The sequence below is a fragment of the Leuresthes tenuis genome, unplaced genomic scaffold, assembly GCF_036924035.1.
Source record: "Leuresthes tenuis unplaced genomic scaffold, fLeuTen1.0.hap1 SCAF_5, whole genome shotgun sequence".
Lineage (NCBI taxonomy): Eukaryota > Metazoa > Chordata > Actinopteri > Atheriniformes > Atherinopsidae > Leuresthes > Leuresthes tenuis.
Genome location: NW_027325359.1, coordinates 8,141,206 through 8,168,641, shown reverse-complemented (window position 1 = coordinate 8,168,641; position 27,436 = coordinate 8,141,206). Strand labels below are relative to the sequence as shown.

Genomic DNA, 27,436 nt, shown 5'->3' with positions numbered 1-27,436 from the left:
AAATGGCCAGATTTCCAGAAAGGCATAGCGTGAACGATGCCACATAAGTAGTATTACGTTCCCTTTTTTACAGTTTCAAAATAGCAAAAACACAAAAGCTTTCTGAAGTAAAGGTTTGGGAATCTTGCATGGTTAGGTACAAAAGCATGTAAACACTTTTTGTAGCCAAACTTTTTACAGAGCCTTTCAGTTCTTGTTTAGAGGATTTTAATCCTCTGATCTTTCTACAGGAGTCCTGTCTGACCTACAGGTCATATTGCATAATGCTTCTGTTTGGTGCTCTATTCCCAGATTTTGATTGAAGTCAACAACTGAAAGGATCATGGCAAAATGTTCAGTTTAAAGTCAACCATTGTACATTTTTAGATGTTTTTAGGATTATTACTTCCAGCAGGAGCCATCCTCTGCTCATCTTCAGCTTTTTTAACTAACAGTAAGATGTTTGCTCTGAGAATTTTCTGAATCATACCTTCTTCTCTTTACCAGTGAAATCTTCTTTCTTAAATGTTCACAGAAACAGAAAGTGTGACCAAAGCCCTTTGCAAGTTAGATCAAATATGGAGATATAGACATTAAGTAGTAGGTGGAGTGCTTTGGATAGCTCTTTATAAATGCAACCATTTCCCCCAAATCCTTCTATTACAAGATAATTGTCCCTTATCTTTCTGAGTAAAATTAATGTAAGCACTTGACTTATCTGCCTAATTAAACATTCAGAATTACATTCTTCCATGTACACTGACTTTTTACCCATTTCTGATAAACCTGGCAGCTCCCGAGGATAATTTGCCGTTTTCACTTTTCATTTGAGAGCAAAGATGTGAACCAAAGCATGCATGTCAATTAGGTACAATATTGGTCATCAGGCCCGCACATCCTGCCCCCTCTCTTTTGATGTGAGCAGAAACTCATGGCATAGATATAATGGCAACACACTGCTGCACACTTGTCTGGTTATGGGTAAGAGATCACCGACTGTCACACAGGAGACAAAGGGTCAAGACCCATTTGTCACAACCCAAACCTTTCAGGTAGCCATATACTTTTTCACTTCAGTGTCACTAGTGAATGCTTAGGATTAGGAGTTTAAAAGCTTATTTAAGTTTAGATTTGAAGTACATGGTTAAAGTTAGAAAAATACATATTGTTGGGGTTTACAAGTTCTAATTTTCACACATCTCCATTACGGTAACAGTTGCTCCCCTAACCTACAAATATGCTGCCATCCCATGATTTGCCACCTTAAATTGTGACAATTTTGACATGTGGACAGACATACCTAATGCACATTTTCTTTTAAGACTAGACTAGAACAGAATCTCATCCTAACTTTGACAACACAATAAGATCTGTTTTAACACCACCTGTCTCACAGTTTTTGTCAAAGTAACACAGCTTTTCTTGTCACTTGTCAAATTTCCTTCCACACTGGCATTTACTTGCATGAGCTTGTCTTCTCTGCACTTTTCTCCCACCAGGTATTCTTCCTTCTTCTTTAGGCGGAAAGAGATTTATGTCATCCAGTAAGTTGGAAGTTTGGTCTACGTGTGGCGCATTTTTTGTGTTTGCATGATCTGGTTTTCATTCGTTCCTACTGTTTGTGTGTTTGACCATGTTACCTGCAAAGATGGAGGCTTGACAGCTAAATTAATCAGTAACATCAGTCTTTTACAAATACTCCATCACTGATAGGGATTGTGAATCTCAAATCACTTGAAAGGCAGAGGGCAGTAATGATAAGCAATATTAATTGCTGAGGATCTGCTTAGCATCGTGTCACAGCACTCCAAAGAAACACCTTCCACAGGGGGATAGCCCCACACTTTTGATCCTATTGATGTTCACCTTAGAATGAATCATCAAAGTCTGCGGTGGTGTTTAATCAAACTAGATTAGATTGTGAAATGGTTACATCTGCTTCTCTAAACACATCTTGTACTTTCTGCTGTGTGGATCAGTTCAGTTGTCATGAACAGCAAAGCCAATGTGTGGGATGTGTTTATTGTACTCATTTGGTTATTTTGCTTCTTCTTTGTCCAGGCTGCTCAGCTACAGGAAGTCACTCAAGTGAGTCACCCTCTATAGATTATTTAAACATGCATTACAAGTCAGCATTTTCAGCACTGCTCAGTGTTGCTTGTAACCAAGGATTCATTTACAGAAAATACCATGTTGTTGTAGATTTTTTCGTGCATCTCTCTCTGTCTCAAACATTCAGTGTATTTCTCTCCTACCATCTCTGTCAGGCCTGTCAACAAGAAGTCTTTCCTGCAGCATGTAGAGGATCTGTGTGCCAATGACAATGCAAAGTTCCAGGAGGAGTTTGCAGTAAGTGTTTCCCATCCACTGGGACCTTCGATTGCCAATCCTAAAATGTGTAATATATAAAAACTGATAGAATAATATGAAATTATCCATAAATTACAAACAAATTCAGGCTGACTTTTTTTTTTTTTTTGCTGGACTCTGAGAAAAGCAAAAAAAGAAGTATAAAATGAAGAAGCATTCATTGAGAAAATATATTTTTACGAATTATACATATTGCTAATTTTCGGTCCACTACAAAATGGTGGTGGGCTCACTTCTGTACAGTTCTGAACAGTACTTCTTCTACAGTTAATAAGAACCACACAGGTTACTCTTCACCAACCTCGACACGTCTGAAGCTGTCCCAGGTTGCATATTTTAAAGTTGAAAGAAGCATGATGATTACAATTCATTTTTAACCTTGCCAGTAGGAGAAGAGTCAAATTTACTTTAAGCAGTTATAAATAGCGTTCCTGGCCTTTGACGTCATGCATGTGTTTATGTGAATGCTAATTGGTTCGATTTAATTCCTCCAGGAGCTCCCAAAGTTGCTGCAGGATTTGGCCACCACAGATGCTGACCTGCCCTGGAACAAATCCAAGAATCGCTTCCCCAACATCAAACCCTGTATGTGGCCAGACTGAAAAACAGCTTTTTATAGGCAACAAAATGCACAGTATCAACATTTTTTGTGCTGTTCCTCTGAAAGAAACTTTACAGACCTGCATTTCACACAGTAACATATGACTGCTCTCTTCTAGACAATAACAACCGAGTGAAACTGCTGTCAGAACCAGGCACTGCAGGCTCAGATTACATCAATGCCAGCTTTGTCTCAGTGAGTGACTCCTCATAAAAGACTTTTATCAACTCACGTTACTCTCAGATAGATAGATTTGTAAATTTTAGGTTATTCTTTTTAGTTTTCATCTTAGTCCCACTGTCTCTTTTTCTGTCTCTGTAGGGTTACTTGTGTCCCAACGAGTTCATAGCCACCCAGGGTCCGCTACCGGGCACCGTGGCTGACTTTTGGAGAATGATCTGGGAAACAGGAACCCGCACCGTCGCCATGCTCACACAGTGTTATGAGAAAGGCAGAGTGCGTCATGAGCGATTTTACAGCGTCAGGGAACAACATTAGCATTTGTATTAGCATTCAGAGTACAGGCTCCATTTTGGGCTTCATTCCCAGGAGGGTTATACCTGCTATGAGGAGCTGATGTCTGCTTGTTTGTTTTTGCATGTTTGTGACATTTCAGATTCGGTGTCACAAGTATTGGCCTGAAGACAACAAGCCGATGACAGTGTTTAGTGATATCCTCATCTCAAAAGTGTCAGAGGAAGTCCTTCCTGACTGGACTGTCAGAACCCTGAAGGTAGAAAAGGTACGGAAAACCTCATGAACTGAACTGTGGTTGCAAATACAGTAGAATTTAAAACACACACACTTACACATGCATAGATAGATGAATGAATTGTAGTAAAAACCACACTCTTTACTATTTTCTCATTTTCATAATGGAATCATCTGTATTTACTGTAATCGCTGATTTGTATGCAACTAAAAAAAAAAGTTAAAAAACGTATTTAGCTCTGTTGTAATCTTCACACAATCACCAGATTCTCCAAAATGATCCCAGTCGCAAACCAACCAAACATCTCTTTAACTAGTATTAATGCAGTGTTTGTTTAACATTATTTTCTACCACAAACCAGCTTTGCTAGTTTGTTCAAAGCAGTGTCAGTTTGAGTCAGTTTTATTCTTGTCGCTCAATATCACATACTTCACAAATCACTACAGCTTATAACACCCCCATAGTCCCTTAAATCAGATGAGGAGAAACGTATTCCAATTCAAGGGCAAATGAAGAGAAACTGAAATTAGATTCATGACATTATTTTACCTGGAAGTGGTTAACATTGATTTTTAAGACCTTGAAAACTTACACACATCTAACCTATAGCTATAGATATATCTGTAGAAATAGATACATTTAATTAGCAACAGCTATTGACTGTAAAGACAGCATTTTACTTGATTACATACAGAAGAGAGAAAGTTGGGTTTTAATAAATCTGAGTGGTCAAACTGGCTGCACTACATTTTTATCAGGTTTTAGGAGCCAGAGATGTTTTTAAACCAACATAAGACCCGGTTGTTAATAGCGGATGTGCTGGTCCCTATATAAAGGTTTAAGAATTTATGTCCACTTTGAAAGACAGTAAGCTATGGTGTTCAAATCTGTAAAAAGGTCCAGCAAGAGATTCACTTTGACAGGAACAGAGGTAGCATTTGCATACGTACTAAGCAGAAAATCATTGATATCTTTAGGATATTTGTTTCAAATAACACATAATTCTTTGGTAGATAAAGTGTAAAACTTAATGAAGTAATAAATGGCTCCATGATGTGATGTGAATAGTTTCTGGCCATGTCACGCTTTGGCTGAACAGGTTATTTTTGTCTTCTCATGAAATGTGTTCACCAAAAAATAATAAAATAAGATATCACCGGACTTGTTCTACAGTGTTATAAGTACAGTGAAACATCATGTCCTTTGTATTGTGTATATCTCTCTGTAGCACGGTCACTACATTTTGGTCAGACACTTCAACTACACGTCATGGCCTGAGCACGGGGTGCCAGAATCCTGCAGTACCCTAATTAAATTTGTCAAAGCTGTACGAGCACATCGGCATGATAACACCACCATAGTTGTCCACTGCAGGTATTATATTGTATCTGTTTATTCCTCTTTAGATCTGGCATGATCAAGTTTTTTTTAAATATAATCGTAAAACAGACAGCATAATGATGGTTGTTCTCTCACTCTCTCCTTAGCGCTGGTGTGGGAAGAACAGGTGTGTTTATTGCTCTGGATCACCTCATTCAGCATGTCAGAGATCATGACTTTGTGGATATATATGGACTGGTGGCTGAACTGCGCAGTGAGAGGATGTGTATGGTACAGAATCTGGTGAGTAGAGCAGAATAAAAATATTTTTTTCCATACTGCCCCCACCTTAGAAGACAGACTCCAAGGAAGTTCAATCAAGTTTTTAACCATCCAAAAACTAAGCAGACCAAGCTTCCAACACCAGGGACCAGTTGCATAAACAACAACAAGTGTACAAACTACAAACAAACGTGGGTCTTTTTCTACACACAAACTGCCTTTTAGAAAAGAAGAATGTTCCATTAGCACGTTCAAACTTCGAGCTTGGTCATTCAAAAGGATGCTCTGGCAGTTTTGGAAGTTTGGAATGAGCACTTGACGATTATCCTGGTTTTTTTTGGCAAAATATGAGAGCCACCTCAGAAAGTCAACATATAATGTTCCATCTGTACATCTGTGTTTCTATCCTGATCATCAGTTTCAAGCATGGCTGTATGACCCAATATATAGACAATTCCATCATTGGCGATAAAGTCGAAGTTCCCGGCCCCCTTCCCAAACTGATGCTATCCTGTGTCATGAGTTATTTTGTTTGTAATTCAACCATTTTTTCCCCCTTCTGCAGGGGCTTTTGCTCTTACAGACCTAATGACATCAGTTACCTTTTCCAATCCGACGTTTCTTTTGTTCCGTTCTGTTCTGGTCGGGATTATACAATTTATTTATTTATTTATTTATTGGGTGGTTGTGAATCCACCTAAAAATGCGTTTACTTTTTTTCCCACTTTAATGACAGATTACACTTTACTTTACTGACAGATGTCTCAGTTTCACATCTAGTAAAATTACCCTTCATCTTAACTTTTGATTTCATTGTCATGTCTTTTTAATTGTGGTGTGAACAATGTTTTTTGTTTGCAAATGATTAATTAGAGAAGTGTCCATATCTATTCATGGCTAAAAATGGATGAGAAAATCATGATCGTGCACATGCATAATATTCCACAGTGATTAAGATTCATAAAAGAGAACCATACGTGCAACAGCTTTGTGAAGAAAATTGTATGGACACTTCTGCCTTTGTGTGTACTCATAGTTTTAGTCGTAAAACTACAGATAGTTTTGTAGTTTTATGGCCCCAGAGCTGAGCATTTCCACTTTCCACTTGCAACATGAAGTAGCCAAATCAGTAGTTTACAGTTACTCAATTAGCGAGGGTTTTATAAGTTACAAATCTTTAGATCCATTATCATTAACTTGCAAAGTAGGACTAACTTCTCAGAGTTAGTGATTGGTAAGGTTTTATCCACATTTAGCATTCAGCATCACTCGATTAGTTGTGTGCTATCATAGTCAGATGCTCACATTATCTATGTGCTCTTTTTTCATTTCATGACTGTGAGAACTACTCCTTCGGTTTTTTGTTGCTCTCTTTAATCTTGGTTTCATCTGTGTGCATCTCATGCTGAGCTCACTGTGTGGCTCCACTCCATTCTGTCTGCTCTGCTAGGCTCTGCTCAATGTGTCTTTTCCCCCTTGGCACACAGAGGAAGACACACTAGGATGGAAACAAGTTCCAACTTGAAATGTAATAAATGCAGAAAAGCCTGCCAACAAGTGTTATTCTGCAGAATCAGAGCTCTTTGCATTCCCAGACTTCATAATTTACTAATAAAACAACTAGGTTTCCTTTCTGCTGGAAAAATACCATCCAGCAGTATTTACCAGTGCTTTTACACAGCTGATAGGCAGTGTCAGGTGAATTTTCTGCAAACCTTTGAAATCTCACATCATACATAGTGTCTATGTATTGTGATTCTACATATATCTTACCACACTCTTGCAATACCTTGATGACTCTGATTAATTACAATTTGTGTTTAGACTTCCTTGTGTAGTAAATGGGAATAAGAAATACTTAAAGTTAAAGCTTTGGAAGTCCTGAGTTGCTGATATAGGTAAGTATTTCTCTTGACTCCCAATCAAGGTCTTTTAAGGAAGATATTCCAAATACCAAAGTAATAGACTGGTACAAGTTCTGTTTCTGTGGTTAGGTTAAGTACAACTGACAGAATTATTTTGAATCATAGGACTCATGTATGAATGTATGTGTTCTACTTTTTATGTCATGCCCTGCTGTGGTCCTCATCAAAAAATATTTTGAAAATGTCCTTACTGACAAACGGAACATTCTCGCTGTGGATTAAAATCAATTTCTAAACAGGATTCCTGCTCTGCTAACAGCATGAAGCCATCTCAAAATTACCTCAGTGATTACTTGTGGATTACTGGTTTGTGTCATAGTGCCTGCTGAGACCCTCTGCTTAGTGTTTGTGCCTCCGCTCAGTATCAATGTGTCATTGTTTCTAAATGGCGTTCACATTTAGGCAGAGTAGTTTGAGCCAAAACTGTCTGCATCTACAAGGGCTGCTTGCAATTTTTAAAGGCGTCATTCTTTAAGACAGCAGTGTTTAATATGCAAATCTGTACATTAATATCTCAGACCCTTTTTATCTAGTGGCAGTTTATTTTCTGTTATTATTGTAGAATGACCATGAATGACCATTACAGCTCGCATTTTTTGAGTGCTCGGCTGTGTATTTTTCTACGAAGAAAAAAAAGAAGATTAAATCTTTATGTATTGTTAGTATTATGTCTTGTTATCTGGTTACTCTTGTAAAATGCTAAACTAAATCCACATCAACATTTCCAGATCAAAACATAATTTGTCTTTTATTGTATTGAAAGACAATATTCAAGACAATATTCTTTTATTTATTCTAATTTCAAATGTGTATAAGAAAAAATAAGTATATAGAGGAACATTGTAAAAAAAAATTAATTTGTTTTAAATTCAGCTTCTGTGTGCTTCAGCTTGTCAAACAACTAGTCAGCCACAACGTCAAAACCAAAGACAGGTGAAGTAACATTGATCATCTTGTTAAAGTGGCGCCTTATGAGGAGTTGGATGTGATTGGCAGCAAGTTAGCAGTCAGTATTTGAAGTTGAAACAGGAGAAATGGGCATGTACCAAGGACCTGAGTGACTTTGACAGAAGTCAAACTGTTGTGTGAAAATGACTGGCTCAGTGTCTCCAAAATAGCAGACCTTGTGGTGTGTTCTAGGTATGCAACAGTTAGTAGCTACTAAAAGTGATCCAAGGAAGGACAACCAAATGTCGATCCGTGTCATTCAGTCTTACAGAACAGTTAGTGAAGCAAAGAAAATGTATTTGTGCTTGATACCGCAACATCCATTTCGAAGCTATACAATGTTACTGTATGCAGGTGGTTTTACTGATCTGTATGTGTCACAGTTCATATATCTTCATATATTTTTTTTCTTTCTAATCAATGTACTCTTTGATGAAAAATTTCCTCTGTATTATAAGGAGGTTAATTTTTTTATTGAAACAAGGTCTCACCTGAGACCACATACATTTATGAATGTAGAGGGTTTAGCAATAAAACGCTACATTTTTGTCTGATAACACTATTTTGGCTACTTTTGAGTTCTCAAATGTTACTGGCTGTTGTTTAAGCTATTAAAGAGATCTACAAATCTGCTCTGACATATTTGTGTTCTGAAAAACAAATGAAGTAGCATAATCGGATTTAAGCAAACACAATTCAAAGTTAATGTGCCTTCTCCGTTGTTTTGTCAAGAGAATAGGTTTTCAGCATCTGCTCAGTGTGAAAGTACTACAAAATAACAGATGGTGTGAATAATCAAATGTACAGTAACTGTCTGTTTCTGTGTGTTTTTGCTGTCAGGCTCAATACATCTTCTTACATCAAAGTACGTTGGAACTTTTAAACAACAAAGGCAACAGTCAATCCATCTGGTTTGTTAGTTACTCTGCTCTCGAGAAGATGGACTCCCTGGATGCCATGGAAGGTAAATATCACACGCTCACTCTCAAAGAAACAAACTTCCCTCAGCACTTTGCTCACCCCACACATTTTATCGGTCTTCAGGTGATGTTGAACTAGAATGGGAGGAAACCACTATGTAAGGCTGACAGAGGGACACCTGTGAGTATTTTGGTCTTGGGCAAATGACCTATGCAGAGATTCTGGCCAGATCCATCTCCACCAATCAGAAATAGAGGCTGAGGGAGGAGGAACGGGATGTGAACAAGACTTTTTTGCTCCACTTCAAACCCTACTCTCAGCCTAGTTCTCACTTTAATGCACCTCTTGTCCACTTCCTTCCAAGGAGAGAAACACAAGGGAATGCAGGGACTGAGACTTTCAGTAATGACAGGGACAGAGAAGAGAGAGTGAGCTGGTTGTGAAAGCTCTATCTCGTCTGTACGCCTACAATTACTTTGCACAAACTGATTATTACTGTGTATTGCATTACTTTAATATGATGTCTATGTTTTTGTAAGATAATTTATTCAGCCAAAATGGTACTGTTGTTTTTTCAGTCTCTTTGTACCCTCTCTCTATGTTGAGGTTTTCTTTATCCTTTCTCACGAGTGATTTGCAAAATAAAAGATGCATATTTTCCTTCTTGTGTTGATACTTGACAGTAAAACATTGAGTTTTTTCCCATCGGAGGACTCACATTCATCAAATGTGTTGCTGCTTTTGATTTTGAAATGGGAAATTGCAAATGACAGTCTTCCTACTCTTGTTCATTTGGATTAAATACCGGTTTACCATGTGCCTTTAACGTAAAAAGAGGTCATATTATTCTTTAGAGGTTCTTCTTTCAGTCCATAGAATAGCTTTTTTTGTTGATATAAACTATATGCAGATGAATTATAAGTTTTATGTATGCTAAACGTAAATTATAATTATATGTAAGAAAGGGAAGAAAGCGCACTGTTTACACATGGATTAAGCTTCAGAGTTTAGATCAAGACTCCATGAAAGCCGTGTATTTAAGTTCAACCATATTCAAACACACACTCATTTGCATGCTCATTCATTTTAACGCTCAAATGCTACTTTCAGAGCAGATAGAGTGAGCATTAATATTGGGGCTGACTATGTCCTCTGATGAATAAGTTCAGACTCAGTGTGCTAGGATGACACAGAAACTCCAGTGTAGACCGGTTTCCCATACGCTTCTTCATTTCATCATCCTCTTTGCACATGTGATGCAAATGTAGTCATTAGAAAGGCAGCAATACACAGACCCTTCAATATTGATGTTGACGCACACAGATGGGCAGTCCAGGACTGAGAGTAAAAACTACTTTATTCTTTCATTCTCTTCAGACAGAAAAAAATTAGAAATTCCATTAGTAAACCTGTTGATCATTAAGAAATTCCTAGTTAGAAATATTGTTGGGGTGCAAAGATTAAATGACGGTGCTTCACAGACAGGATGCAGATTGGTGCGTCTCCATGACAACCATGAGAAATAGGGGGGAAAGGGCAGGGAGGAGGAAGGAAGTATTAAGAGAGGAAAAAATGACATCAATCAACGTAACATGCCCTGACAGTAATGATTCAAACATAGTATCAAGCTCCTCCTGTGTGCTGTGAATGAAGAAAATAAATAAAACAAACAAAAAAAACATCATGCGATATAGTACGAGTCAGAGTTTATTATAAACAAAGAGGGGTTGCTGACTTGAGAAATCAAGCAGTAAATTTAAGCTCATTTTTTTGTTGCTTTGGCAGCTATGTGCATGTTCTGTGTGTTTATGTGTGCGATTGGATAGTCATGTTGTTTTATTTTAGTGTGAAACAGCATAACTGCGTGTTTGTATGTGCCTGACTTGTGATTTTACTGTACGTATTCGCCAATACAGCATAGCCCTTTTCACACCTTGACAGGTGACACTGCCATCTCTTAATAATTCTGTGGTAACATGACAAGGTAATTTAATGATGAATGCAGATCAGTAATAATGTCAGTGTTTGTTACCATGGCAACTGTAGTGAACTCCATAAAAGCTGCCAGTTCCCATCGCTCATGTGGATAGCATTTAGGACACCCCTGATATTAAATATGAATAATAGCTATAATAACTATAATGTCCTCTTTTCTTTTAAACTAGATTTTCTCTGTACAAATACATATGTAGATACAGACACACTGGGCAAACCAATCACTTTTTTTCAGAATAAATCTATATTATCTATTTACATTATATCCAATATATTCTGTGGTGCAAAAGACTTGATTTGTATGTGTCAGCTGGGTAATTCATAATGTGCTGTACATATTGGCTCAAGCCCAAAACCATCAACACCAAACAGACAACACAGTGATGAAATCCATCAGTCTTTTCATGGATACATCCTCAGTTTTCCCCCTTAGCATTCAGTACAGAAAAGCATCTCTGCTCATATAATATTTTATTTATTTAAGAAAACTTTGTAGTTATATCATTGAGAGGCATTCTCTCATGGGTAGAGTAATTTTAATCTTAAACTATAGCTTCTAAAATAGAGTTTTCTGGGCCGAGGTCTTGCCCAAATCAAAACATAACATCAATATTCACACTCTGTAACTTATTAGGAGTAAATGTACAGAGGAAAAAGGGCTTGATATGCCTGTTTAAGCCTTGTTTTGAATGAATTACCAGCCCAATTCCCTGCTGCCCATGACTAAGCAGAGTTAATACTCTGTACTATAGCAGTCTGCTCTCAGTACAGCTCAGAGGTGCAGATGCAGTTTTACATGTTGCAGTGAAGCAGAGTCTTTCCTGAGCTCTATCAGAACAAAGCTCCATTGAGTCACAGCAGTGATACACTATTAGTGCAAACACAAATTTAGCAAAACACACAATGAAACACAGAGACATGATTGTCATCAGGACATTGTTTTAAGTTAGTGAGTACCAACACCCTTGCTTACGACACTAAACTCCATATGACGTGGTGGAGGTGGTAGAGCCTTTTATCTTTTTTCGCCTTCTTCTTTGTACATACTGATTATCTGTTTTCTTGAAAACAAATAAATGAGCTGGTCCTCTTGTTTCTTCACATTATACAGTGGGAGGAAATGTAGGGACGCTTGATTAGCTGTGCTGAAATGAGTCCTCACAAAACATGGAAAATGAAAAAAGAAAGCCAACACTAATGAAAGAAGGAAACATCAATGTCCTGAAATGAAACAATACAGAATTTTGTCTTTCGCTAGCAATTTGTACTTTAAAGACTGCTTTTCTATGACCGTTACTCATGGTCAAAGCTTACAGACACTTTTGTTCTGCAGGGGACTTTTGAAAATGCAAATTCACCATATTCCTTTAACCTGTGAAATAGACAGGGAACATCAGTTACCAAATTACATGTTGAAGACAAAAGAAGGAAGAAATGCTTTTCAGAAATGCCATCAAAGCAAAGTTCATGTTCAAAAACATCCCAGCTCAGCCAAGACTAGGAAAATGTTCTTGGCTTCACTTTCCTTTGACTCATACAGTATATTTTCAACTTGTTGCATCTTAAGATTCAAAGTGAGTGAGTTGACTTGTGCTCCAGCATGTGTGTGGTGCCGAATGCGAGTGTGAGGGTCAAGTCCGGTCCCAGGTGTTGGTACAATAGCCGACAACTCAAATGATGCTGCGAGAGCCACTGGAGTTACGCCTGCGGGTGAAAGGTATGGTATGGTGAAGGGGCATGGGTGAGTCAGGGGGACAGAACTGGTGGGGATGGTTGTAAGGAGGAGGGGGTGGCGGCAGGGGAGGTTGTGGTCCATCTCCCTCTCTGACATGCACAGGTGTTGACATGGCTGATTGGATGAGTTGATGGGCAGCTGGGCCTTGACTGAGAAAGGCCTCCATCCGCCCTCGCCCACTCTGGTCCACAACAATCACTTTGACAATCTGCTGGCATTGGATGAGTGTTTCTGGGCGGAGCTCCCCGGCCTGGACGGGGCTGAGAAGGGCGGGTGGTGCAGCCAGGGCCAGAGGCGTAGACTCAATGCTGGGCTGGGTCAGCTGATAAGTCTGCAGCCTGTTGTGAATTGACACCTAGTTTAGGAACAGTCAGAGAACGCATGAGGAGTTACCAGCCTGAACGCAGCCTCTACGCAGCCCTCTGGTGAGTTACGCACACGGGCATGCAGGCATGCGGGTGGTAGCATGCAGAGCGAGCGCATGCAAAAAACACACTCTCTCTTGCTTTCTCATGTCTCTTGATTCAAACTTGATTTTCACATACGACTTACACAGATTTACACAATCATATTTTATAATCACAACTCCAAAAATGTTGAGACATGGTATAAAACAGTCTGTTGAATTACAAATCTCATAACTAAATAATGAATTTATAATAGGACATAGAAAACATATCAAATGTTGAAAGTGAGACATTGAACTATTTCATGAAAACATGTTGGCTCATCTTGAATTTGATGGCAGCAACACATCTCAAACAAGTTGGGATAGGGGGGAACAAAAGGCTGGAGGAAAATGTTGCAACTAATATGCAACTTACAGGTCAGTAATATGATTGGACACACACAAGAACATCATGAGACAGAGTCTCAAAAGTAAAGATGAGCCGAACTTTACCTACAAATTGGGCAGCAATTTCAGAATAACATTCAACATTAAACAGGAAATGCTTTGAATATTCCATCATCAGCGGTACATAGTATTATCAAGATTCTAAAAATCTGCAAACATCTTTGTACACAAGGGGACATGACTGTAAATATCTGTGACCTTTAAAAAAAGGGAAGGTTCTATCATGGAAATTACTGCATGGGCTTAGGAATACTTCCAAAAATGATTGCCTGGGAACACAGTTCATCGTGTCATCCACAAATGCAGGTTAAAGCTCTATCATACAAAGAAAAGGCCACGTGCAAACATGCTCCAGACACAAAGTTCTGTGGTCAAACGAGTTAAAATTTTAGATAATTGTGAGAGACCACACCATGTGTAACAATCTAATATTTTTAATGAAATAACAAAATGTCTCACTTTCACCATATGATATGTTTTCTGTGTTCTGTTGAAGTTCATTCACACATTACACAGCATTCCAACTTTTTGGAATTGGGGTTGAACACACACATACACCAGCCCAGGAGGAAGAGGGGTCATGGAGAAGGAAGAGATTTTTAGGCCGAAATAGGAACAAATTGGGTTTATGTGTGTGAGTGCGCGATAATGGTCAATGAAGGGCAGAATGGTAGGCTAGAAGATAAAAGAGTGTCAGGAGAGGAGAGAGATGACACCGAGGGCATGGTGTCTCCCTAACACAATAATTTACCACTTTTTGGGATTCACTGAGAGGGAGGGTAAATAGAGAATGGGAAAAGTAAGTAAAACTGGGGAGAAAACTGGAAAGGACATAACAGCTTCTGCCACTATGCCTACTTAAAGAAAGAGCTGGTATCACAGAGAAACACCCAAGCCACACATACACACTTTACAGACTGTTAGTTGTATCACACTTATCTAGCTTTATAGATGGTATTTTAGGAGCTATACAGGCTTATGGTGGCTTATACAGTCACACTGGAAAGCAGCAGGTAATGGTAGAAGGAATGTTGTTTACTAAGTGACTGTTAGTCTGTTCATGAGGCACAGAAAGAGGCTGTTTGCTGTGCCACTACAGCAGACTCTTTTCAGCGGCCTTTGTATTCTTTGCTGCATAGTAAGGATATGCCACAGGCAGAGCTCATTTAAAGCAAAGCAAAAAGTACTCTGTTTTCAGGATGAGACACAGTCCCTGTCTATCCACAAACAAACACACACTCATATACAAAACCACACCCACAGAGCTGCAAATGCAGATACTTACCTGAGGGAGACGAGAGTTGCTTAGGCACTCACCTCTACTGTGTTGTTGTTGCCAGTTTTATCGTACACATCCTGCTGGCCTGAGGGGAGAAACTTGTAAGTCAACAGGCATATACATACACATAGAACCAGAAAAAGAGTCATCCAGAGAATGACATTTAGTTAAAATATGCTGAATTATGCTCCACAAGCAAAACCAGCACCTGAGGGAGAGCCATGTCCTGTGTGTGTCTCCATTTGACCACCGTTTGTGTGTAAGCCGTGCGGCGGGATGCCTTGTTGTCTCTCCAATTCCCCTACAACACACGAAAAAGAGATTGCAATCAGCCACACACAGTGTGGTATATGTTTGAGTCCATCTACAGATATTGAGGATGGTGTGTTTCTCTCCTTACACTGGATGTGTATCTGCTCCATCTCGTTAACCTCTGCAATAGCCTCTCTGAGCTCCTCTGCAAACTTCCTGAGCTCCTCTCCACTCGGAGAGCAGAAACTCACCAGCTGCTTCTTCTCTGAGGTAAATGGGCTCATCATGGTAATACCATGGGCATAGTCTGTGTAAACCAAAGAGAGAGAAGAACAACGTGCTTTCACTATATCTTTGATTCTCAGAAACAATCAAGCATGCTGGGGCTCTTTCACAAATCTTTCCTTGGATTTAGATTCTATAAAATGATGGCCTTATGTGTTTCTATGCGACATGCGACTGAACAAGTACTGGAGATGAGTGAGGCAAACTTTCTTTTCCTTTAGTGAGCCACATTTTTTTAAGTGGTTAACTGCTGAGGTAAAAACCTAATTCACTTCAAAACCTACACATGAAATTTACCTTAAATTAAAAAAATTATATGAACATTTTGTTTGAATTTTATCTTAAACTTCCTTATTAACCTGTGCTGTTTAAACCTCTGTCTGTCAATGTCTATGTCACTGGGGCGTTAGATCCTGCATCTCAGCATGTCTTCAAGAGTCATCATCAATCATCAGATGTCTCACCATGGGTGACTGCGTACCTGCCTATTAGATGTGACACTGCAGACTTGTCAGTACACTTGATTTGTAGTATACATGCAGAGAATGCATACACACTCACACACCAATATATTCATATTAGGCAATTAGGGGCTCAGTGTCCTGTTCAAGAACACTTTGGTGTGTAAAGTGGGGATGCCAGGGATTGAAATACCGACCTTACCTTCAGCTGCCAAACGCAGTCTCTCTCCTGAGCTACAGCTGTCACATATAACATGCAAAATATGAACACTAAAATAATCTTTTGCCACAGAGAGCAGCAGGTATTGACTGTAACTTGACAACAGTGTGTAATTGTGTACTGCATTATGTGTGACCTCTCAAAGTCCTGAGTGCTGACAATGGTTTGACAGACAATGTGGATGGCGCTGACAGCTCAGCATTTTTTTCAGCACAGGGCTGAAGTTAAGATGGAAATAGAGTGCTGCAAAGTGAAGTAGCTTCTTACATTCATTGCTGAAGAGGTGAAACTGCATTCCCAGAAGGCCCATAGCTTTACAGAAGGTGTATGAGGCCGAGCTTTTCTTCTTGGGACACAGCTTTAGGATCTGGAGACACAAAATGTTCAAGCATTGTAGTCTGTATTTGGCTACATATTGTATATCTTAAAATGCCTTCATGGTAATGTATGCATGTATATAGTTTGAAATGAATTCTTACCAGCAACAAGTCATTGAAAAGGAAGACCTCTCTCTGGATCTGGGACAGTTTCTGTTTGTGAGGCTTGTTGGCATCAGGCACCTCAAACAGTCGACAGCAACACACCAGACGTCTGTGGGGCACAGCAAGAATCTGCAAAAAAAAAAAGTTAACGGGATGGATATCACTGTTAGTTCAGGGCAAAGGTGAGACTGAAGCGAGAGGATGCATGACACAGGTAAAAGAAATTGTATTAATCTAAATTTTTCACTCAGACGTGGCTCTTACTTACTGTTTTTAGACCCAGGATAGACTGCTCCACACGGCTCACATAGGTGACATGGTCTTCATTTGAACGCAGCTCTCTCTGTTGAATCCTTTCATAAATGCCTGCAACCATCTCTCTGGGGATGTCTGCCCCATCATCCACACCTGTGAGAATACAAGAGGACATGTGATGCCTCAGTGGTTATCATACACATAGGCATAGATCCCCAACTACCATCCAATTATAGAGCTTTAAAATATTGAATGATCCATATTTTTTTCTTGTTAATTTATTCATCTATTACATTTTTAATAATATGTTTATATTTTATTTTTTTGATTATGTAATATCCTAGAATAAAGCAGTTAAATATGGCCTCTGTGACTACTTAACTATTTTAGTGAATGGCTGTGCGAACATCTTTAACAGCTGTCAGGATCTGATCTGCCCATGTTGGTCCTCAGAGTGCAGCATCACAATGAGCAGTGTGATGTTTTATACAGGAAATCATATCACAGCAACAGTTACTTTAAAGCAGAGGGAGAAACAGAATGCAGACCTTGTGCTAGAGGGAAAATACCAATGCCACAGACAGAAATGCTCACAAGTACAAATCATTGATTAAGACATTTGCCCAAGTACAAAAACAAAAGCACTAACATCACAGTATGGTTAAAATGCCAAAATGCAACTGCTCATAATGGAGAATGGTACATATTTACTGTAGCAATAATGTATGTTATCTTATTAGAATGTTTTTGATGCATTAATGGATTTATTGCTTAAATTCTGAAGCTGCTAATTCCATATTCATCTGGTAATATGTGATTTACTTTCAGGGATCAATAAAGTATTTTTTTTATCTATACAATTACAGAGTGAAATTGAATGAAAACATTTTTGCCCATTAATAGTAATTAGTAATTAGTACATAGGTACAGTATCTTAGTATCTTCGTCTTAAAGATATTCTATAGTATTCTGGGGCCACGTTTTTCTGAACAGGCTCTGGTTGCACACACCTGTATGTCTCACTGGAGAAAAGTGTCAAAGTGCAAAATAAATAATTGAATTCAATCAGGACCACTTTCATCAAAATAACGAATATGACCATATGTAATTAGAATTGGGTTTAATGTTTTATTTCCAGCAGTATGGCTTTGTTCTGGGACCTCCCTGCCCTTTCATGAGCAAACATGAAGTGCCTGAGGCAGGAAGAGCAGCATCCAAGACTCCGGGTGACAGAATAGAGAGGTATCAGTGAAAGATTACAGTAAGTCAGATATAATATGAAAAGCAGGAGTTAGAGTGCAGTTTAGTACTTCTGTTAAAGATTTACAAATTGAGTGTGCAGAAGGAAAACCACTGATTTATCAGCTGATAGGTGGGCTGAAGTGACTACGTAGATTGCATGAACTAACTATATACTTAATGTGAATACAATTACCACAATACCCATCTTGCATGGGACTGTCTGCTATTTAGCAAACATGGATGCAATAACTCAAATTTCAAAAAGACTTCAATGCTGTAAAACATATTCATGTAGATTATTCTGAGTAAATTTAAATGCAAGTCTTGTTTGTCCCCAAGAAACTCCAGAGGGCAAAAAACCCAGTCTGACAAATGTCAGTGGAAGGATGACATCATCGAGATAACTAATGGTCTGAGAGGAGATAACATAATGACATTATAAAGGGCACAGAGAAGCTCAGATCTAAAAGGAAAGAATATACATTGCGTTCGAGTGATTTAAAGCACAGACAGCTGACAGCTGGCAATTAAATGACACATACCTGAAAATTATGATAATCATCATTTGATGCATTTTTGAGTTGGATCTATGATATTTGTCTTAAAGAGATTTTAATTAGTCAAAGATGTTGACTGGTAATCATTTTATTGTGCTGTTTTATGGGAAGATTTGAAAACAAGCACTCTAAAAGCTTATGGGGACACTAACTACAAGTTTATCTGATTTTGAGACTGTGTTGTTATCCCAGAACGTATATATATATATATATATATATATATATATATATATATATATATATATATATATATATATTTATATTGTATATTGTATCTATATGATCACGATATAGGTTGCAGTTAATGTACATTATGTATCTGTTGAGTCTCTGCATGGAGACAGCATTAAGAGCGTTAGAGAGCTCAACATAGGTGATAAGATGCTTCCAGAAAACCTAAGCATCACATCATTAAATCTAACACTAAGCAAGCCTCAATTAAATGTGAAAACACCACAGTCTCTGGAGCAGAACTCTTACGGATATTGCAAATCTCTTCCTGCATTGCTGATGGTTTTCCTGATGGCAGCAAGGAAAGGCAGGCAACTGCAGCCTTTTTGAGTAATTTACACTAGTTCAAGATGCTGTCACTCAGAAGACTGATATGAGGCAGGAGTGAGGTTGATAAGAGACAGCTTGTTGTAAAACTTTGACTTCCTGCCCTCTGCTCTCTTTTTCATCTTCCTCATCATTCTTTCTGGCATTTCAATCTGGTGAATCTCTGAAAGATCTTCTGTTTTTGGTTTTAGTTGTACATGTGTGTGTGTGTGTGTGTGTGTGTGTGTGTGTGTGTGTGTGTGTGTGTGTGTGTGTGTGTGTGTGTGTGTGTGTGTGTGTGTGTGCGTTTGTGTAGGTATTACACATAGGCAACGTACAAACTCTCTGCTCATAAAACCCCTTGTCATAAATGTTGAAACATTTCTGCAGCTCATTACACCAGTACTCTCCACAGGGATGGTTCAAAGTGTACTTCCTGTGAACATACTATACCCTCTATCTCAAATGTGTACACAAAGTACCACATCCGCATGCACTAACCTCTTAGATTGCGTATGAAATCATCTAGACCCATTTTGCGCTGGGGTTTGATGTTGGGGGAGTACATGTCAGTGTTGAGGAGCACCACAGCAAAAGCCAGGATGAAGATGGTATCAGGGTTATGAAACTGCTGCACCACATCAGGATTACACATGCAGTACCGCTGACTGTAGAGGAGAAGGAGAACAGCAGGGTTATCTGGCATGATTTTAATCAAACGCCTTTCTGGCATTCACTAAAGCAACAGCAAGGCTTAACTGGATTCCTAGACAAAGTTTCAGTGACAACAGAGATGCTGAAAATAAGACACAAGTGTACACAAAAACCTACATATGATACAAAAGATTAAATAATGAAACATTTGTGAATCGAATACATCCTGGTTTTCTCTCACATATCTAATTTATGCAACATAATGTGCTATTCAAAGCAACTTGCAAAATCCAGATACAGTATGGTAGAAGGGTTTGGCAAGAATTGTATTTAGTGACTAGAGAAATGTGTAAACAAAATGCAGAGACAAGAAATCACACTTATGTTGCCAGTTCATCAAGTAACACCTACACAGTAGCTAAAACTGAGTTTAATAGACAATTAATGTGAATCCTATTGAGATGGAGATTTATTGCATCAACTTTGTGGTCATTTCTAATTTGTATTCATATATTTTTCTAATACTTTGTGCACCTAATTTATAACCAGTAGAGAAAAAAAATACTAGTCACACTTAACTACCTTAACTTAGCAGCAGAACTTAGTCACCTCCCTGACAAAGTCATTTTAAATGTCTTAATATATCAATAGTTAACAACAAGGTATTTTGGATTTTTTAATTGCATTTTGACTCATTGTTAAAATTAGAGGGAGTATTGTTAAGATAAATCTGCACAAACTGATGAGAGTTTCTCATTCCTGCTGATCTTTAGGCTGTTATTTTGTCATACTGACTGATTGTAGCTTCTCCTCAGATGTAAGGAGCAGTCAATCTTCCATGAATGAGATTGACGGGACAGAGGACGCATTTGACAGTGCAGAAAAGCTTTGCCCTGGGTAACGTAATTCTGATTTGGAGCTAGCATAGCCACATTTGGACTTGTTTTGCCCACAGACTTCACAAGCTCTCACTTCCACCTCTCCTTCGCAACACAGCTCCCTCCTCTTACTGTCACTTATACTTATACAGTGGGCCATTTTGGTGGTGGGAGGCTTTTATCTTTGCAGCCAGGCAGGATGCAGACATGGAGGCAGCTGCTCTGCTCCAAAGACCTATGGATTTGTCAGAGCATGCGCAGCCAAGAAGTCACATCTGAGACCTTTGCAACCAAAAAGCCATTTCTAACACCATGTACAAGATCTAAAGCTGGAAAACTTACAAGATGTCTCTGTAGAAATGCTGTTGTTTGGTGGAGATCATGCTTAGCACAAACGCCTTTGGAGATATAACGAGACTACACGCATATATACACAGGCGAACACACAGAGACAAGCAAGTCTCCTGATTTGCCAACTTGTGACACTGCCTCAAATTCTTCAAAGACTGGATACAAGACAAGATCTTCTTTATGTGTATGACTTTGGAGTATGTATGCAAAAAGAAATGTACGTACATTTTTGAAGGCATGTGTGTGGGCAACATGTGAGTAAGTGAAGTGATTGGTAAGCACAGTATGTGCATGCATTTTTGTTTCATTCACATTTTCAAGCACAGATCTTTGTCTTATGTAACCAGTTTATCTAAACTCTAGTGCCTGATCTCCTATCTTTGTATCTGCACATGAAAGTTGCATGCCAGCTGGCACAAATACCACTTTGTATAAAAGAACTACTCCCATCAAGAGTACAACACAATTCCAGCAGATGACATAACAGCTGTTACATAACAAACATGGCTTTGGATGTCTGGCCATCCTGATAAACACCCAGCTCATTTCTGACCTGTACTCACGCTCCAGCTGCAGCTGAGAGTGTGGTCTCTGATCACTGATGACTTTATAATGTGCACCCTGAGGCTGGGTGCGTATGATTGCTTGTGATGGGATTAACTGATGACCTCAGTGGGTGTTCTGAACAGCCAACAAATCAGAATCAGAGAAGGCGATTTCATCACTTCTCTGTTTCCTTTACTTTCGTCAATACTTTTTGGAGAAAGAATACACGTTTCATTATGATGAGTGTGATGATAGAGTGTATTTTTCAGATTGTTAACAACAGATAAAGTCGACAATGAACTGATTACTGATTCCTCAAACCTGCTCTACTGTGCCACAGAAACAGCTTGCAGAATGCTACTCACTCCTGCAAATTTAAACATTGTTGCCACACTGTAAAAACTAAAAAAGTTACCATGCTAAGTTACTATGCTAATTTGCATATTTATGACTGCATAGCTTCATATTTTCATTCTGCTTTGTGCCAGCCTTTTACAAGTGTTTGCCTTTCTCCTCAGTGTGCTCACATATACTCCACATTGATACAGCTGAATTCTCAATGAAGTTGCTCTCGTTCACATATTTTCTGTTTTCTGTCAGACAGCAAAGCAAGTAAGAAATAGTGACTGAAATGCAGCCCATTAAGACTATGTGTGACCATCATCACAAAGTATTTCTGCTCTGGTCTGATAAAATCTTGATTTTATAACAGCAGCGCCATCTGAAACAATTACATTCCAATTAAGTTGAAGAAAAGCATCTGCTGTTATTTCAGCTATATTGACATGTACAATGATTACCCAGAGTGTAAGTAAGAAGCAACACAAAATCTCAAACGTATTATCACACAGAGTGCATAGACAACACTGCATGCGCAACCAGCCAATAGGCTCTGCTGCTCTTTGTCCTAAAACTCACTATTTTTGTCTGTGGTTGCAGACGAAAGGGGCGCAAATGATCTGAAAAGTAGCCAAACCTCGTAATAAGATACCAAAGTTGGCAACACTTTACCAAAGTTAGATATGCTACCCCCCCTTTCAAAAAGCAGAGAGCCTCCAGCAGCCTAATCAGGCATATACATTCCACCTCTGTAAAACTTACTGTAAAACTATCTTTGCTGATCCAACTTAATTTAGCAATCATCAGCCAAAGTTTGGATTTCTGCAAAAGAATTTTGTTCATTTTCAATTTCCAGTGGGCATAGAGCAAAATACAGCTGAACAGAAATGTAAGAGTTTGTTACAACCCCTCCGAGCAACAAGACTTATGACACTAGAGCCCAAAGGATACTAAAGGGCAGTACCAACAGCAGTATCCACTGCCATCTTGATCAAGTACAGTGTTTGATTTCACTTTGACACCTAACTAAGACACCCCCCATACACACACACACACATACACGCACACAGCCATACAGTATAGCAACATCACTCTCCTAATGAGCAGCTTTCCACAGAGGGATAGTACTGAGCCTTGTAAAACCATCTGAGGAAGGGCTAAAAAGCATGCCAAAAAGCCTGAGGTGTTCCCCACTGACCTCTCAACTCTCCAGGTAACTATATGATGGGATCTGATAGCATCTGTGGGATGCAGGCCCAATAAACAAAGACCATCCACACAACTGACAGAGCCCAAAGGATCCTTTGCTAAAGACCTGGTACAAAACACTCCAAGACACCTTCAGATGTTCTTTGACAACAGCTTGACTGGTCAGAGCTCTTTTGGCAGGATGAGGAGAGCAGACTCTGTATTAGGCAGGTGGCCATAATGCTATGGCTGATTGGTGTGCATATGTCACTGTGTTGTACAATTTTGTGTTGTCTAGTAATGATATAACTGAATCTTGAACCTTTATTATCAACCAAAGCTGGCAAGATCACTCCACGTCATTGTGTCAAACCTACCATCTTGAAGAAAACAGCTGTGAATGGCCTATCATGGAAAAAGCTGAGTGGAAATGGTACAGAAGGCCAGATGCAAATGCAGCAGGAGCTCTCAGATTTGTCTGGTTCCCAGGCTTCCAAATATCTGAAAAACTGATGATTCACACCATCTGTACTTCCATCTGTTGTTTGTTTTATGTGCTAATTAGCTGTACAAACTAAGCCGGTAAACATGTAAAATATTTCCTTCAAAAAGTCAGACTAGCATTTTCAGGAACATATTTGCATGTTCATGATTACATCAAGTTTAAAGTGGTGAAACTTTAGTTCAGGACTTCAGTGGGAACAAGTGAGTTGAAAGAGAGGAAAAAGTTGAGAAAAACAAACTTGCCATGCCTTTCTGTGTGGAGTTTGCATGCTCTCCCCATGTATGCATGGGTTCTCTCTGGGTTCTTGTGCTTCCTCCCACCGCCCAAAGACATACATGTCACGTTAATTGGTGTGTCTAAATTGTCCCTAGGAGTGAGTGTGAGCGTGGATGGCTGTTTGTCTTGTTTGTCTCTATGTGGCCCTGTGATGGACTGGTGACCTGTCCAGGGTGTACCCTGCCTGCCTCTCGTCCAATGACAACTGCGATAGGCTCCAACCCCCACACAACCATGAGTTGGATTAAATGGGTATAGAAAATAGATGGATGGAAATTTTTCATGGAATTTGTTGAATAAAACTAAACTAACTAAAAGTATATTTATCAGACAATATCAGATAATTTATCAGATAAATAAACGAAATTAGAATTCAAATGTTGAGAGAGTAAGTAATGGCAGTACATTTCCAATCGTGATCACATGCCCCTGCCATGGAAAAGGACATCTTAGTTAATCACTTGAAATGGACGGTGATTCAAGATGTGTCATGCTGAAAAATTATCCCTGAGAGAAAGAGCAGCACATCAGCAGAGGGACATTAAATTAACACAGCAATGCAAGCTATTACTCTATAGGAGAAAACAACAGTGCCATTTTATTGCATTTTTAGTCCTGAGGGCAGTCTTTGGATAAAATCAGAGCATTTCAAGGACAATGCAAGCCGGGGGATGAAGCACCAGCCGCAGCTCCTGTTTGTCTAGTTGTTTCTGTCTGTTTTTGCTTCAAATAATTTTCAGCTAAAAGGTGGAACAACATCATGAAAAATTTGTTTTCACCCTGGAGTTTGTTAAGGGTAAATCGAGACAGTCCACAGAAAGGTGTAAAAAGAGTGTGCAAACTAGTATAGGTCTCTCGCGGTCCTCTTGGTATTTGAATGAGTCATCCTCAGCAGATATCCTCATACATTTCAGTAACTGCAGGCCTGGAGTGGGCACTGAAGAAATGAGCATAAAAACCATAGGGTAAAACCCGAACTTGTATATATCCTTGTCCGATTTGAAATTGTTAATGGACATGCATCTTCCCAACAATCACAAACAAACTAGAAAGAAGATGATCAGGACAGGAGGTGTCATCCAGGCAAGAAAGTTGTGAAATAGAGCATCTATTTTTGTCCTGATGGAAGCCACACTGATTGCCTGCAGTGCAGGTCTCTGTTGTGATTGGCTTTCAATCAAACACTGCCTTTAGTCAAAGGTTACAGGCAATCAGTGTAATTTGCTAATGATAGGAGGCTTTGGTGTCATCAGAGCTTGCTGCAGTGAGACAGAAAAACTAGTTAAACACTTGTACATCTACACAGTTAAACTATTGGTTTGACATTCTGCATAATTCTGCTCCCCTAAGCTGGAGGCAGTATTGCAAAATATGCAAGCTTTGTAACATGTGATTATTGTTCTGTTTTGCATATGTGGCTTCGGGTAAAAAGCTTACTCAGTTTATGAAGTTCATAGTGTCCTTAAAAACTTGTTCAGACATGTGATGAACTGCTGTGATACACCTAGTTGTGAGTAAGCTGACACTCTTACCTAAAAGCTTCGATAAGTCTTTCCACCTTCTGTGCTTCTCCCTGAACACGGACGTGAGCCTGGAACTTTCTCAGGGCTTCGTCAAGTTCCATGCCCGAGAAATCCATCTCGTCCACCACGCAGCTATTAAGAGACAGACAATAAGGCTGGGTTCAGTTATGGTAAGTCATAGGAATGACAATGCAAGTGAGTGTATCGAAATGTGTATGTGTGTGAATGTGAAACACACTCTATGTAAGTGCTGATGGCAAATCTCCCTCTCACAGTCATACTTCCATTACACAACCGGTGACCTGGAAGATGCGCATGAATACGTGTTTGCATATGCGCACAACATCAGTGGAGAAGAAGGAGTCTGGCGACAGATCGAGATATGAGGAAATGAAGAAGGGAGATGAGCATGGCAAAGTAATGACATCCAAAAAGGGGACGAGAGGGAGGTGTTTGAATGACTGAGGGCAGGCTGTGGCAATAGCAGCATGGAGCATGCACATTTGTGTGTTTGTGCGCATCTGTGGCCGTGCAAATGTGTTTGTATGCCTTCGTGAAAGAAAGTGACGGTGAGTACTTATGTGTGTATTCAGGGCAGTGACCTATTTCTACAATCTGTACAACCTCAGCAAAAAGGCTTTCTGTTGGACTCTGTCTACAGTCTGCACTGATTGCATGCAAAAGGGTGAGTGTACAAGCATTAGGTAAATAGATGTTTTCATAAATGTACTGCATTTATGCATGCCGAGTCATTTTGTGTGTATGTGAGCAACACTTTCAATTACATAAGTTAAACGTGTTCAAGTATTACATTCAGCAAAGGCCAAGTCAAACTAATTTCCTCATGAATATTTGATCTCCTTAGTTTCCTGATAGTAACATTCAAAACATTCAAAACATTCAAAAAATTATTCAGACTACCAATCTTTATCTTCACCCATAACCTGAAATGATGTTGTGCTTCAGAAGTGGGTAAGACAAAAGCGTTTTGCTTTGTTATCGACAACAAATTTTGATCAGCAGTTAAGTAGTCCAAAATGAATAAAATGAGCTTGTAATGGTATACCGTGAATTTTCCAATGCTCAACGAAAAATATCTTATCATGACTAGAAAATTCAAGTTCTTCTTGCTGTTTTCTTACTTTTTTTCTGAGATGTCAGATGTTATTGAATGCAGCATCCACAGGGCTACAGCAAAACAGGCCATTACAAAAAAAGATTTGAGAACATGTTTATACAAGCGACATTGAGATGTCGCTTGTATAAACAGGAGTTCCTAATGTTAGCTTCTAAAAAGCACAGATGCATGAACTGCCAGTGAAGCACAAGGTTTATTGAAACTAAATATGATGGAGGGATTATGACATAATTTTTACTGATATATTACCCATTATTTCAGAATTCTTGCTGGTGTTTTACTAACCTGGGCCAGTTCAACACAAAAGTGAATCAGGCCACTACTCTGGTTTTATACTTTCAGTTTTATGAACTGGTGACAAATTTTGGCCTGAAAGAGTGATTAATATCAACCTGACTGTGGACGAACTGCATATGAAGGAAAGAATAGTTCTATAGAAATTTTGACCAAAGTCTGTCAAAGACGTTTAATTAAGACCTCAGAAAATTGTGTCAGGTTTTTAAAAAAGGCATAATATGCCCCCTTTAATATAATTAACATATAAAACTTCAGTCGGTACGTTAATACACAGAGGTACTAAGTCATTTAAATCCTATGTTTAAAAGTTAAGCCTAAAGCCATCTCAGCGATAGCTGAGCAAACTGCTTCCACTGGGGGCTGCAAACTGCCGCTGAAGGCTGTTGAAAGAACAATTGAGTGAACTTTAAGACTATTACATGTGAAATTTAATGGGATTCAACTATAATGAGCAGATTTGCAGCTGACCTTTGACTTCCTTAAATGCTTTCAAACCCCAACCGGATATATATGACGTATGTGTTTCT

At 39.0% G+C, this 27,436-nt stretch overlaps 2 protein-coding genes across 4 annotated transcripts in view; one reads left to right on the top strand and one right to left on the bottom strand.

The window, feature by feature from the left end:
- ptprq (protein tyrosine phosphatase receptor type Q) overlaps positions 1–9,718 on the top strand; it is a 42,909-nt gene extending 33,191 nt beyond the window's left edge. The window contains exons 49-59 of one of the 2 annotated variants that reach the window (XM_072385771.1): positions 1,479–1,523; positions 2,041–2,067; positions 2,247–2,328; positions 2,844–2,934; positions 3,069–3,145; positions 3,272–3,406; positions 3,567–3,692; positions 4,891–5,036; positions 5,150–5,285; positions 8,978–9,101; positions 9,182–9,718. In XM_072385771.1, coding sequence (XP_072241872.1) covers positions 1,479–1,523; positions 2,041–2,067; positions 2,247–2,328; positions 2,844–2,934; positions 3,069–3,145; positions 3,272–3,406; positions 3,567–3,692; positions 4,891–5,036; positions 5,150–5,285; positions 8,978–9,101; positions 9,182–9,219 — 1,027 coding nt within the window. In that variant the 3' untranslated portion in view covers positions 9,220–9,718. The remainder of the gene's footprint in view (positions 1–1,478; positions 1,524–2,040; positions 2,068–2,246; positions 2,329–2,843; positions 2,935–3,068; positions 3,146–3,271; positions 3,407–3,566; positions 3,693–4,890; positions 5,037–5,149; positions 5,286–8,977; positions 9,102–9,181) is intronic. The other variant, XM_072385772.1, reaches the window with a different exon arrangement.
- A 679-nt stretch (positions 9,719–10,397) lies between these two features.
- Positions 10,398–27,436, bottom strand: part of iqsec3b (IQ motif and Sec7 domain ArfGEF 3b) — a 35,753-nt gene continuing 18,714 nt past the window's right edge. Inside the window, exons 7-15 of one of the 2 annotated variants that reach the window (XM_072385769.1) lie at positions 25,484–25,606; positions 19,716–19,882; positions 16,892–17,031; positions 16,621–16,752; positions 16,409–16,508; positions 15,324–15,482; positions 15,132–15,224; positions 14,962–15,008; positions 10,398–13,143 (exon numbers count right to left, since the gene is read on the bottom strand). In XM_072385769.1, coding sequence (XP_072241870.1) covers positions 12,724–13,143; positions 14,962–15,008; positions 15,132–15,224; positions 15,324–15,482; positions 16,409–16,508; positions 16,621–16,752; positions 16,892–17,031; positions 19,716–19,882; positions 25,484–25,606 — 1,381 coding nt within the window. In that variant the 3' untranslated portion in view covers positions 10,398–12,723. The remainder of the gene's footprint in view (positions 13,144–14,961; positions 15,009–15,131; positions 15,225–15,323; positions 15,483–16,408; positions 16,509–16,620; positions 16,753–16,891; positions 17,032–19,715; positions 19,883–25,483; positions 25,607–27,436) is intronic. The other variant, XM_072385770.1, reaches the window with a different exon arrangement.